Raw genomic sequence first — 14,486 nt, forward strand, 5'->3', positions numbered from 1 at the left:
AAAATAATGATAAATGACAGTTATTCCAGTCCAGGCTGACCTGAAACTCACTGTAGCCCAGGTTGGCCTTGAACTCATGGCAATCCTCCTTACCTCAGTTTCCTGAGTACTAAAATTAAAGGTATACACCACCATAATGGATTTACCTTTCTTTTTAAAATGTTTATTATTTTGTGGTACCAGGGATCAAACCCAGAGCCTAGCACATCCTAAACAAGGGCTGAGCTATATCCCCATATATCCCTTCATGATATTATAAAAACTCAGGAAAATATGGAATATGTTTCTCTATTTCATTTAGAAAAGAAGATTAAGGCAAGAGAGATTTCTCAACAGTTAAGGCACTCGCCAGCAAAGCCAAAGGACCCAGGTTTGATTTCCAGTACTAACATAAAGCCAGATGCATATAGAGTTTGTCTGCAGTGGCCAGATGCCTTGACACATTCGTTCTCTATCTGTCTCCCTCTCTCTCTCTCAAATAAATTGATAAAATAATTTAAAAACAAAAAGAATAATTATAAATATAGAAGGTATGCTAGAGTATCTGAATAAGACATATTTAAACAGAGCAAAGAATGGTAAAAGAATCAATGAGACCAAGGTCTAAAGATCAAAAACAGTATTCTAATACTTGAAGCTGTTATGAGGAGAAGGCTTGCTATACTCTGATTGTTCCTGCTCTCTTATAAATATTATATTTGTAAGATTTTTTTCAAGGTAGAATCTCAATCTAGCCCAGGCTTATCTGGCACTCACTCTGTAGTCCCAGGCTGGCTTCAAACTCACAACGATCCTCCTACCTCCACCTCCAGAGTGCTGGGATTAAAGGTGTGTGCCACCACACCCAGCTTTCACAAGACATTTTAATGCTATTTTTATCTTATTTAGCAAGAAATTCCTGAAGGGGGCCTGAGGACATAGTTCAGTGCTACAGCGCTTGCCTAAAATGTATGAGGCCCTGAGTTTCACCCCAAGACCACTGTCTAGGGCGGGGGATGGGACAGCTGAAAAAAAGTATTATGCTCTTGATCTTCCTACTGAGTTTAGTGAAATCTGTATAAGTTACCCTTTATTAAACATTTTTTAAACAGACCTACTAGGATCTGGTATGCTTAAAGACCCTTCCTTGTCTCTATCTTATAATGAAAAAGAAAATGTATTAGACTATAGCAAAAAGAATAGTTTTTCTACACATCATCATATCCTGCCAAAGGTACGCATGCTGAGGGTGAGGAGCCTGCATACAAAAGATAACAGGCACCGGGTATGGTGGTTCACACCTTTAATCCCAACACTCACGAGGCTGAGGTAGGAGATCACTGTGAGTTCAAGGCAGCCCTGGGCTACAAAGTAAGTTCCAGGTCACACAATAAGGTGCAAGTCCCACTAGCCACTCAGCCACGGTGCTCCTCATCAGAGAGGAGATGCAGCAGATCCTGAAACCTGGATGTCCTTTCTTGACGTAATAGTAAATGACGTGATACAAAGACACTGTTTAAAGTATATCCAAGTACACAAGCTTTTAGTACTGCATGGTCAATGTTTCACATCCCAGCAATAGCCCCCTTTGCACCTGTACATGTTTTAATTATTTAAATCTTGGTTTTTGTTTTTTTTTCAGAATCTTATTACATAGCACTTGTTGGCCTGGAAACCACATGTATCCCTGGCTGGCCTTGAACTCACAGTGATCCTCTTATTTTAGCCTCCACATATATAACTGAATTCTTTCAAAATCTTGATTTGCATACAATCTTTACTATTTCCTTTGGCACAAACATCTCTGCTTCTTCCTGTGCATGCTCTATCAGAAAACTCGTTCAGCTTTCTTCCCACAGTATGAATAGTAGGCCTCTCCACTTCCTCAGCATAAATCTTGTCTGTGGAGCCCCAAAATACAAGTCCTGCTGCTATCAAAGGCAGCCTGTAGACAAGGAGTCACAGCATTCTGTTGCTAGGTGTCACACACAGCACTGCAAACCAGGCACAATTACCTCTGGGCAGATTATTGCAAAAACCACTTGAACCAAGGTGCATCAGGCCAATTTTAGCTCCGTCTGTTTAGGTGATAAATAGTGCTTAACAAAGGAAAAAGACAGGAATAAAATCATGCCCATTTCAGTTTTATTAAAAAAGCTTTCTATCTGTCTTAGCTAATTTCTCTCCATTTAATGAGGTTATTTTTCTCAATTTTCTTATAAGACTATAACTTTCCTAAAGCCCCATTCTAAAACAAATAGCCCCTTCAAGTACAGATCAAGTTCTCACACAACCATTTTCATTTTCTGTGGCAAAGGCAATTCCACTTTGTACATGTGCTGGCCTTTCATTTGTTTGTCTAGTTTTTTCTTTCTTTCTTTGTTTTTTTTAAGGATGGGCTCACTCTAGCTGAGGCTGACCTGGAATTTACTATGTAATCTCAGTGTGGCCTCGAACTCACTGTGATCCTCCTACCTCTGCCTCCCAAGAGCTAGAATTAAAGGCATGCGCCACCACGCCCGTCTTGTTTGTCTAGCTTTTCTTTTGTTGTTTGTTTTTATTTTTTCAAGGTAGGTTCTTATTCTAGCCCAAGCTGACCTGGAACTCACTATGTAGTCTCAGGGTGGCCTCGAACTCATGGTGATCCTCTCACCTCTGCCTCCCAAGTGCTGGGATTAAAGGCATGCCCAGCTTTTGTCTAGCTTTTTGAAGCAGGGTTTTACTCTGTAGACCAGACTGGCCTATATACAGTAATACAGGTTTGAGTCATCATATACCAAGTGGTATTGGACTTTTTTTTTTTTTTTTTTTTTGGTTTTTCGAGGTAGGGTTTTGCTTGCTCTAGCTCAGGCTGACCTAGAATTCACTATGGAGTCTCAGGGTAGCCTCCTATCTCTGCCTCCCAAGTGCTGGGATTAAAGGTGTGAGCCACCATGTCCAGCCAGGCTTTCCTTTCTTAAGAGCTTATAATTATCAAATTTCTTTACTAAGCTATACCCATGTAAGTATACTTAAAAATAAAAATGCTAGCATGGCATGGTGGCGCACACCTTTAATCCCAGCACTCGGGAGGCAGAGGTAGGAGGATCACCGTGAGTTCGAGGCTACCCTGAGACTCCATAGTGAATTCCAGGTCAGCCTGAGCTAGAGTGAGACCCTACCTCAAAAACAACAACAACAAAAAAGAAAAATGCTTATGGGATCACAGTTTATATTTCATATTTGGGGAAGAATTAAAATTTATAGATTAAAGCAGGGTATGATGGTGCATGCCTTTAATCCCAGCACTTGGGTGGCAGAGGTAGGAGGATTGCTATGAGTTCAAGCCACCCTACTACATAGTGAATTCCAGGTCAGCCTGAGCTAGAGCAAGAACCTACCTTGAAAAACCAAACAACAACAACAAAAATTATAGATAATAGGTTGGATTAAGTATAGAAAATGAACTGTGGATAAAAGATAATGGAATTCAGCTAGGTGTGGTACTACGCGCCTTTAATCCCATCACTTGGGTGGCAGAAGTAAGAGGATTGCTATGAATTTGAGGACAGCCTGGGACTACAGAGTTCCAGGTCAGCCTGAGCTAGAGCAAGAATCTACTTCAAAAAAACCAAAAACAATACATGAACTCATTCAGCTTTGTGCAACAATGAACCCCATGTTTTGTAAAGAGTATAAATAAGAACTTTGGCTAAGGAGTACAAGTACTTCTGATACAAGGAACAACAGGTTCGAGTCAACTATGTAGGAGGAAAAGCTTTAGAACATAAAGTGCTAACGCCTGTGATACAAGCAGCACCCCTGGAGGCAATGCAGCAATGAATTCAAGCAGACTCCTCTTTACTTGAGCTTCACACAAAACATCAACCTTAGGGAATTTTCAGTCTTCCTAATCCTCTTACTAACATACAGAAAATAATTTCTTTTTAATATTACTTAAGACCCTAAGCTTTTTCTTATATGCTGTATCAATCAATCTTTGGCTTGTTTCTTAATAAGAGAATACAGATACAATGTCTTACCTCCATGATGGGGTTAGAGGCCAAAACCTTCTCCTCAACATTGGCCTCACTGGCAGAACCACTTACAGTTGCAAAGTATCGCATGGCATACTTAGCTGACACTGTCTTCCCAGCTCCAGACTCTCCACTTACAATGATGGACTGATTGCGCTCGTCTCTGAAAAAAAAAAAAAAGAAAACTACCATATCTATTTCTATGTGCAGCAAAATCCTATTTAGTCCACTTGGGTGGGTGCTAACGCTGGTTCTGCCCTGTCCAGGGATGCATGTGATAACACTAGTTCTGCCCTGTCCCCTTCTGCGTGTGGTAACACTAGTCCTGTCCTGTCCCCTTCTGCGTGTGATAACACTAGTCCTGTCCTGTCCCCTTCTGCGTGTGATAACACTAGTCCTGTCCTGTCCCCTTCTGCGTGTGATAACACTAGTCCTGTCCTGTCCCCTTCTGCGTTCGATAACACTGTTCTGTCCTGTCCCCTTCTGCGTGTGATAACACTAGTCCTTCCTGTCCACTTCTGCATGTGATAACACTAGTGCTGTCCTGTCCCCTTCTGCGTGTGATAACACTAGTCCTGTCCTGTCCCCTTCTGCGTGTGACAACACTAGTCCTGTCCTGTCTCCTTCTGCGTGTGATAACACTAGTCCTGTCCTGTCTCCTTCTGCGTGTGATAACACTAGTCCTGTCCTGTCTCCTTCTGCGTGTGATAACACTAGTCCTGTCCTGTCCCTTCTGCGTGTGACAACACTAGTCCTGTCCTGTCTCCTTCTGCGTGTGATAACACTAGTCCTGTCCTGTCTCCTTCTGCGTGTGATAACACTAGTCCTGTCCTGTCTCCTTGTGCGTGTGATAACACTAGTCCTTCCTGTCCACTTCTGCGTGTGATAACACTAGTTCTGTCCTGTCTCCTTCTGCGTGTGATAACACTAGTCCTGTTCTGTCCCCTTCTGCGTGTGATAACACTAGTCCTGTCCTGTCTCCTTCTGCGTGTGATAACACTAGTCCTGTCCTGTCCCTTCTGCGTGTGATAACACTAGTCCTGTCCTGTCCCTTCTGCGTGTGATAACACTAGTTCGGCCCTGTCCCCTTCTGCGTGTGATAACACTAGTTCTGTCCTGTCCCCTTCTGCGTGTGATAACACTAGTCCTGTCCTGTCCCCTTCTGCGTGTGATAACACTAGTTCGGCCCTGTCCCCTTCTGCGTGTGATAACACTAGTCCTGTCCTGTCCCCTTCTGCGTGTGATAACACTAGTCCTGTCCTGTCCCCTTCTGCGTGTGATAACACTAGTCCTTCCTGTCCACTTCTGCGTTCGATAACACTAGTTCTGTCCTGTCCCCTTCTGCGTGTGATAACACTAGTCCTGCCCTGTCCCTTCTGCGTGTGATAACACTAGTCCTGTCCTGTCCCCTTCTGCGTTCGATAACACTAGTTCTGTCCTGTCCCCTTCTGCGTGTGATAACACTAGTTCTGTCCTGTCCCTTCTGCGTGTGATAACACTAGTCCTGTCCTGTCCCCTTCTGCGTGTGATAACACTAGTCCTGTCCTGTCCCCTTCTGCGTGTGATAACACTAGTTCTGCCCTGTCCCCTTCTGCGTGTGATAACACTGGTTCTGTTCTGTCCCCTTCTGCGTGTGATAACACTAGTCCTGTCCTGTCCCCTTCTGCGTGTGATAACACTAGTCCTGCCCTGTCTCCTTCTGCGTGCGATAACACTAGTTCTGTCCTGTCCCCTTCTGCGTGTGATAACTCCAGTTCTGCCCTGTCCCCTTCTGCGTGTGATAATTCTAGTTCTGCTTGGCCATGATAACACTAGTTCTACTATTCTTACCCAGGGAATAGTTTCTTCTGGCTTATACATGCAATATGGAAGCAAATGTAAGCATGATATTTCCTAGTAAGAATATTTGCCTCAGATTCTCCCACTGTCACTGGTGCATTGAGATTACAGGTGTATTTCCCTCATTGCATCCAGCTTTATGTGGGTACTGGGAAACTGTACCCTGGCCAACACATTTTGCAAATTTTCAGATTTAACCACTGTGCCATCCTCCCATGCTGGCCTTGAATTTGCTATGTAGCTAAGGTTGGCCTTTCCACCTGCCACGTGCTAGCATCATAGGCATGTTCTGCCATACAAAGCCTGTCTGGTCGTTTACCTAATTCTAACTTTACAGAACTCAGATGATTGCATATGACAGCTTTAATTAATTCACATAATAACTCAAACACTGCGACAGAACTTGCTCACAAGCCTGTCATTTCCTTAGCACTGATTTCTCTATCATCTGTATCTCTAATATCCAGCATCTGGTCCTCAGCCAGACACATCCCAGATGCTTGGTAAATATCATCTGTTGATTGTAAATGAGCAGAGCTTCCATGAGCACCCTACCCTAGGGAGGCACCTCCCTGGGGAGCCACTATTTCTACCAGGAAAGAAGAAGGAAATTCCCTTCTCCTCAGCTGAGTCTAGAAGCTACTTTTAACCTATCAAGATAACAGAACAAGCATGTAAAGAGGTTACATATGTCCTCACTTATGAAGAAACCAAACAGCTTGAAGGTTTTAGCAGAGCTACTCTACAAAGCACAAGTCAGGCGGTTCTGTTCAAAAGTTGGCCTTATCTTTGAAGAGACTTGTGGTCTTTATCAAATATCCATGACATGGCAGAGTGCTAGATGAAACAGATACAAGCTGAATAAGCAGATCTGTGTCTTTGTGTCTAACAGACAGACAGGTCAGTAATGCCAGAGTACAATACACAGGATGGGCTATGGACGCTTCAAAGGAGACCAGAGTTTTGTATTCCATCAATACAGAACCTATACAATATGTAACGATACCAGATACATCCAGTTACATCTTTCTTAGGTGTATGTGTATCATTTGTGTGAGCATAGGCACAGTGTGCATGAGGAGGTCAGAGGACAATTTCAGGGATTGGGCCTCACCTACCAATTTGTGTTGAGGCAGGGTCTCTCACTTACCACTGCATTGGCCACGTTAGCTGGCCCATCAGATTCCAGGGAGTTCTCCTATCTCTTTCTTGACCCTTTTTACCCTGGGCACACTGAGATTACAGACAACTGTGCTATAATGTGTTTTATGTGGGTTCTGGGAATCCAAATTCAGGTATTGACATGTGCACAAAATGTGCCTTATCTACTGAGGCATCTTGCCAACCATCCAATTATATCCATTTGTGATGTTTACATACTAGGATGACTCTGTATACTATGATACATTAGACTATAACTTTATGGGATAGATAGTACTTAGTGAGTCCTTGATGACAAGGTGATCTATAAAAGAATTCGAAAAAAAAAAAAATCTCTTACTTAGAACATGGCAATAGCCTTCTACCTGGTCTTGAGGTTTCTAATCTTGGCTCAGTCTAGGTTACTTTTTTCTTTTCTTCTTGTTTTTTTCTGGTTTTCTAAGGTACAATTTCACTATAGCTCAGGCCAACCTGGAAATCACTACGTAGTTTCAAAGTGGCCTAAACTCACAGCGATCCTCCAACCTCTGCTGCCTGAGTGCTGGGATAAAGGCGTGCACCACCAAGCCAGGCTCAGTCTAGATTAATTCAGTTGTTGTTTAACATTTGGTAAGTTTATCTTCAACACGACTAAAAACTTGTAAAAATGAGAAAAGAAACAGTAAAATGAACTCCTGTTTATGCTTTAGATTCTCTATTGGTTTTCCAAATGCTACAGTTCTCTGCCCTCACATCGTTGGGTTCTCCAGTGGGTAGCATGCATGATCTGTCCTCACATTGACAAGGTTGTACGATGTTAGCTCTTGTTCTCTGTCCTCACACTGTTAGGGTTCTATGGAGGACAGCACTCATTCTCTGACCTCACACTGTTAGGGTTCTGAGGTGGACAGCACTCATTCTCTGTCCTCACACTGTTAGGGTTCTGTGGTAGACAGCACTCAGTCTCTGACCTCACATTGTTAGGGTTCTGTGGTGGACAGCACTCAGTCTCTGACCTCACATTGTTAGGGTTCTAATGTCGACAGCATTGATTCTCTGTTCTCACATTGTTAGGGTTCTATTGTGGATAGCACTCATTCTCTTTTCTCACATTGTTAGCTTCTGTGGTAAAGAGCACTCCTTTTGCTACCAGCTAGATTTAATTATTGTGGTATGGATCCCCTGGCAAGCATATAGGGTCTTTCCGCTTTGGTCTGTCTCAGCTAAGTAACATTGGCCAAATCACTGAGTACCACTAGTTTACCACTATATCTTGGTCTTGTCATCTATAAAGCATAATTCCTGTCCTGGCTTGAGAATCTAATGGCAATTCTTTAGAGCTATATATTGCTTTTATAATATGAGATTTTAATATTGAATTAAACAGTCAAGATGATCTGAGACAAATTGGTGAAGTTGTTGAGAAGTTGTCATTTACAGTTCCTACTCACATTGAAGTGTCTGTGACTCAGCACAGAATAAAGAACCCTAGCTAACCAGAGCCAAGAAATAACAACTACAGCTTCTACCAACCTTGCCATCTGCTTATAAGCTTCTTCAGCTACTGCAAAGATATGTGGGTCCATATCACCCATGTTCTGACCGCTGTATGCATTAATAATGTCTTCTCCATAAATAGGCAGCTGCTCATAGGGATTTATAGCTACCAGGACTATTCCTGGGGGAAGAGGATGAGAAGGAAAAGAATCAATGAGACCCTAATGAGCATATTTAGCTTGTTGAAAGTAAGACAGCACAAATCCTTACTTCAATTTAGTTTATCTAAAATTAATAAATTATTCAAGGATCAGAATATATAACCTTTACCTCTTTTAATCACTGCATCCAAGCCTAAGTAAAGCATCATTTAAAATCTTAACTAGGTTGTTTGAAACAATATGACTGGGCTGGGAATGTAGCTCAGAGGCAGAGCATTTAGTTATCTGTTGTGATCCCCAGCATCAGAACAAAAGAGTGGCAATGCTTTAAGCAATTAAATATTTTGATAATATTTAGTAAAAGTTCTCACATATAGAAATTTGTCCAAAGAAGTAATCAGGGATTTATACAGAGTTCCTTTTACAAAGAAGATAATATAATAGTGAAAATGGAAACAAGCAAAATTTATAATCAAAGGAAAGTAGCAATGTGTGTGTGTTACATCTATAGGACAGAGTGTCAGAACCAAAAAGAACATGGTTTTCAATATTAAATTTCACAGAAAAACAAGATACATGTAAAAAGACAAATTGAAGAAATGTAAGAAAATACTTAATATGGAAGAAAGAGTGCATCAATGATATGGATATTCTTTTAATAAAAAGTAGCTTTTTCTACTTAGAAAAAGATGGCAATAAAGACAGGACCAGCACATCCCAAGCACAGTCAGCCACAGAGGGGAACAGCCCGAGCACGGCCAGCACGCAGAGGGGAACAGCCCGAGCACGGCCAGCACGCAGGGGGGAACAGCCCGAGCACGGCCAGCACGCAGAGGGGAAGGAGTGTGCACCCAAAGCTGAGGCTCAGAGTGGACTGTGGCTAGTGAGAGAGTGCCACAACCTCAAGAGAGAAAAATAGGCAGCATGGTGTGAGGATATAAACAAAAATAAAATAGAAGAGAGAAAGAAAACAAAGACAGATGTGGTTGGGGGAGAAGGAACATAACTACACATATGAACAGATTCATTTCTGAGAGTGAAAAATGCTTCAAGAGCTAGGCTTGTGGCAGCTAGTGCCAATGGGCAGGGGCCCAAAGAGGAGCAAGCAAGACTGACCACAACTGTAGTCAGTCCTGAGTTTCTAAGTAGTGAGAACAAAAGTAACTCTAAACTGGAATCTGCTCCCAAGGTAAATCCTTGGACATCTACTCTTCATGCAATAGTTTTGGTTCAAGATGAAAATAACTGGTGACCTTGTCCGAGTTTGACATATGACTTCTGGGGGATGGGATCCAAAGATGGGAGCAGTTCTTTTTATTTTGAGCAAAGTTATGTAAATTCAGAAATGACTTTATTCTATATGAAATGCAACTTAGTGAATGCTGGTGAATCTTTTTAAGAACTCTGAGGTGATTTTTATTAATTAAGAGAAAAATTTAAGCACAGCCTGCTTTCCCCATACACAATATTCCTACTGCTACATCTACCAGAAAAGGGTTCACAGTTCACTCAAAGAGAATACTTACCACAGTATGTGTAAATAAGCTTGGAATCAATAAAGCGGACTCTGAGATTATGGAGCACTGCAGGCTCATGGAGATAGCTAAGGGCTGTGAGGTCATTTTCACCAACAAGTATGTCAGGGTTGCGTAAATGAGGCAGCTCCTTGGTCTTTGGATCTAGTTGGTACTCCAAATCCTAAAAACACAAGATACAGCACTTGTGTCAATCCTGTGAATGAACATGAAACAGGCCCACGCATTTTGATTATTTCTTATTTCTGATCTGCCTCTTAGCTATTAAATGTATTCATTTCCTAGCATTTTTCCAATACAAAAGCTGGTAGAGATGGCAAACAATAAGAACTTCTTTTCATTAGAAATATAAACTTATATTAATAATTTGTGTTAATATACTTGAAAAGTTGCAACCCTGAGTTTTAAAAGATTTATTTATTCACACGTGCATATGTATAAGTCTGTGAATGGGAGCACCAGGTCTTTTGCCACTGCAATTGAGTGCTAGGTAGCTGCACCACTTTTTCAGCTGGCTTTTGTATGTGGCATGGGAACTGACCCCAGGCAGGGATTGGCAAGCGAGTGCCTTTAACAGAGCCATCGTCCCAGGTCCCAACCGAAGTTTCAATCAGTCATTGTGCTTTCTTCTCTCACTACAATTTACCTATGAGAAGTGTCAGGCAACATAATAAAGGTCAAGCATTTAACTATAGGGTCAGATTGAGCTGAGTTCAAATCCTAATACTGGCATTTCCTATGTGTGGTTTGTGTATGCTATCTAACTTAAACCACTTACTCATAAGATAACATAACAGAAATAACTAACAAAGTTATGGCAAAAGTTTAGAGGCAACTCTTGGCATGTGATGAGACCTCAGGGACTACTGATTCCTAAGTTCCTGAAATTATGGGCCCCATTTCCTGTCAAACATATGTGAAGATGTAGGAACGTCGTGGGAAAAGACAGTTCCATTTTTTTGATGCTTTAGTGAGGCGCCTGCCCCTCCCAACAAGACACACAATAGGTTCTAAACTCACAGGAATAAGGCTTTATGATAAAGCCAACCATGAAATGTCACTCATCTCTATACTAAAGAGAACTAGTATTTGACATGTACGAAAGCAAAAATTTAATTGTAAAGAGGGACAAGCTAGTTTTGTTAATATTGAAGATATATACAGGTCAAATATGAACGGTATGAATGGATCACATTGAAATGGAAACAAGCTACCCATGGCATTTCTTCTGCCTGTTCATCAGAGTATCATGTCCTTTTCCATGGCCACTGGGTCTTGCCTGTTACCTTGTAGTCCCCATATGAATGCTGTATTCCCAATAACATGAAACTACAGAATGACTGAGAGACCCAGAGAATGTGGGCATTTAGGAATGCCCACAGGCTTCATGATTTCATGAAGTCATTAGTCATGACTCCAGAATGGCAGAAGGGCAATTCTGAATGCATTTCTTAGTCTTTATGAAAGGATGGAGTTGCTAATGTGGCCAGTGTGGGAAGGAATTGGAACTGGGACATTAGCAAAGACAATAATATGGGGGTAAGGACCACCTACAACATAGCTATAAAAATTTCCCTCTTGGCATTAGTCCTCAAATGGATATAACCTGCTCCTTTGAAATCAATGGCCATTAACAAATAAATATATTCTTCTATTATTATAAAAAACATGTTTTTCTTCTTGATTCCAGAACTCTAAGAGACCATATTTCCTAAAAGAGGAAGAATCATTGGTTAGTTGGTGATATTTTATGTCTATTCTTGCTTTTTTTGGGGGGGGGTTGGGGATGTTGTTTTGATTTTTTTTTTTTCGAGGTAGGGTCTCACTCTGGTCCAGGCTGACCTGGAATTCACTGTCATCTCAGGGTGGCCTTGAACTCATAGAGATCCTCCTACCTCTGCCTCCCGAGTGCTGAGATTAAAGGCGTGCGCCACTATGCCCGGCTTGTTTTGATATTTTGACACAGGATCTCATATTTCAGGGTAGCAAAGTGCTTATTAGCATACACCAGAAAGGCAGATTGCCTGGCTTCAAATCATATTTCATTCCTTAACAGCTAACATAACCCTGAGCAAGTCACTTAAACTCTGAGCCTCAGATTCCTCATCTATAAAATGGGAACAATAAAGCTAACAGACACCTGTAGCCCCAGCATTTGAGAGGTGCAGGAAAGAGAAAGGTCTTTCTCAAAAAAAAACCCCATAAGACAACATATATATGTAAAATGGGAATAATGATAGCCCTAATATAGGCACAGTTTTGGTGGGATCAGATATAAAAGGAAATCTGATAATCATAATAAATTCACATATCAAAAGTAATTTAGTTTTAAAGTATCTCTTTGCAAAGACAGGACTTCATCATATGTAGCCCAAGCTCTGCCTGCAAAGTGCTAGGACTACAGGTGTAAGCCACCACACTAGGCAGTATCTCCTGTTTTCACTTACCTATGCTGCTGATATCATGATTAGGATATTATATTAAGTTTGGCTTTTTTTTTTTTTTTTTGAGGTAGGGTCTTTTTCTAGCCTAGGCTAACCTGGAATTCACTATGTAGACTTGTCCTGACCTCAAACTCAAAGTAATCCTCCTACCTCTGCCTCCTGAGTTCTGGGATTAAAGGTGTGCACCATCACGCTGGGCCAAGTTTATCATTTTTATCAACTTAGTACATATAAATATTAGATAAGTTTAAAATTTAAGCTCTATGGCTGGGGAGATGGCTCCATGGTTAAAGTACTTGTCTGCAAAGCCTGTTGGCCTGGGTTCTATTCCCTAGTATCCCACATAAAGCCAGATACACAGGTGGCACATGGGTCTGGAGTTTGTGTGCACTGGCCGGAGGCCCTGGTGCGCCCATGTTTGCATGCTCTTTCTCTTTCTCTATCTTCCTCTCCCTCTCTGCAAATAAACCAATAAAATATTTTTAAAATTTAAGTTCTAACTGGGATAAAGCAATGGGCAGTAAGCTTATATCTTTCAAATCCTTTCACTTAAAGTCAATGACAAGAAATGAAAGTAAAATTCTCACCTTCCCCTCCTCCAGGTGAAGCAAGAGGACTTTATCTCCAGGCTTATAATCTTTGAGCAACTCCGCTGACTTCCATACTTCCTCAGGATCAGGGATCCAAACCCTGGCAAACTAAAAGACAAAAACATCTGAAACCAGCAAATCAATCATTTTGCAATCACATAAAAAACACAGCATGCAGCTGGGCGTGGTGGCACATGCCTTTAATCCCAGCACTTGGGAGGCAGAGATAGGAGGATCTCCATGAGTTCAAGGCCACCCTGAGACTACATAGTGAATTCCAGGTCAGCCTGAGCTAGAGTGAGACCCTACCTTGAAATAAACAAATAAACAAAACACATCATGGATTTACTTATAAGCAATTTATTTAAAAAGCCATCTTAAGATGGATGTGGTGGCATGTACCTGTAATCCCAGCACTGGGGAATTGGAAGCAAAAGGATCACAGGTTCAAGGTTACCTAGGCTACATGAGACCCTGCCTCAAAATGAAACACACAAGCAATATGAATATTGGCCAATATGAAATTTGCCTTTTACTGGCTTTTGAGGCTAGGTCTTACTAAGTAGCCCAGGCTGGCTTTGAACGCACAATCCTCTTGTCTGGTCCTCCCAAATACTGTGATTACAAGCATGCACTACATCCAGCATGAAATTCACTTCTGAAGTAATAAAAAAGTATGTTAGCCTCAGTAGCACTACCATTCCCAAACTATGTTTTAAAAATGTGCTCTGAAAACACAGCCAAAATTAAAGTTTGACTTTGCTTTATATAGTAAATGGCATCCAAAAATGCAGTTTGGGATAAAACTTTACATATAACATCTATTTCAAAGTTCAGTAGCATGGTGGCTATTTTACAGCACGGTTATAGTGTGAACGAACCTCTTGCATGAGTTTCTGTCACCTGTAAAGCGTTGGAGATTTCCCAAATAGTCCCAGAAACCTCAGGCAGGGAGAAGAGTATTAAGCCTGTGGTTCTAAGCATAGATGTTTTACAGACTGGGCATTTATAATCTTCTTTAAAGAAAGAGTTTTGTTGCTAACTTTATAATCTGAAGAAAAGAATACTGGTTTTTAGAATTTGCACTGACTGTGTCAAAGTGAGTGGAAAACAGCCTTGAGCCAGCAATCCATCTGGCTTGAGTAGCCTGCTCCACTCTACCAAAATGCATGACAATCACCAGGAGACCCAAAGCAGCAATCTTGAGTCTCGACTACTCTCTGGACCAATGCCATATGATTAGTTGGTCAATTTTGAGACAAAGAACAAAACACTGACGTGCGCA

The 14,486-nt window shown here is 41.4% G+C and overlaps 1 protein-coding gene across 5 annotated transcripts in view; it reads right to left on the reverse strand.

The window, feature by feature from the left end:
• The window catches only part of Myo5a (myosin VA), a 164,561-nt gene that overhangs the window by 97,656 nt on the left and 52,419 nt on the right, over positions 1-14,486 (reverse strand). For all 5 annotated transcript variants that reach the window (XM_045160477.1, XM_045160475.1, XM_045160476.1 and 2 more), the window contains exons 2-5: positions 13,199-13,309; positions 10,159-10,330; positions 8,508-8,652; positions 4,002-4,158 (exon numbers count right to left, since the gene is read on the reverse strand). In XM_045160477.1, the coding sequence (XP_045016412.1) occupies positions 4,002-4,158; positions 8,508-8,652; positions 10,159-10,330; positions 13,199-13,309 (585 nt within the window). The remainder of the gene's footprint in view (positions 1-4,001; positions 4,159-8,507; positions 8,653-10,158; positions 10,331-13,198; positions 13,310-14,486) is intronic.

Source organism: Jaculus jaculus, chromosome 10, assembly GCF_020740685.1.
Source record: "Jaculus jaculus isolate mJacJac1 chromosome 10, mJacJac1.mat.Y.cur, whole genome shotgun sequence".
NCBI classification, from domain to species: domain Eukaryota; kingdom Metazoa; phylum Chordata; class Mammalia; order Rodentia; family Dipodidae; genus Jaculus; species Jaculus jaculus.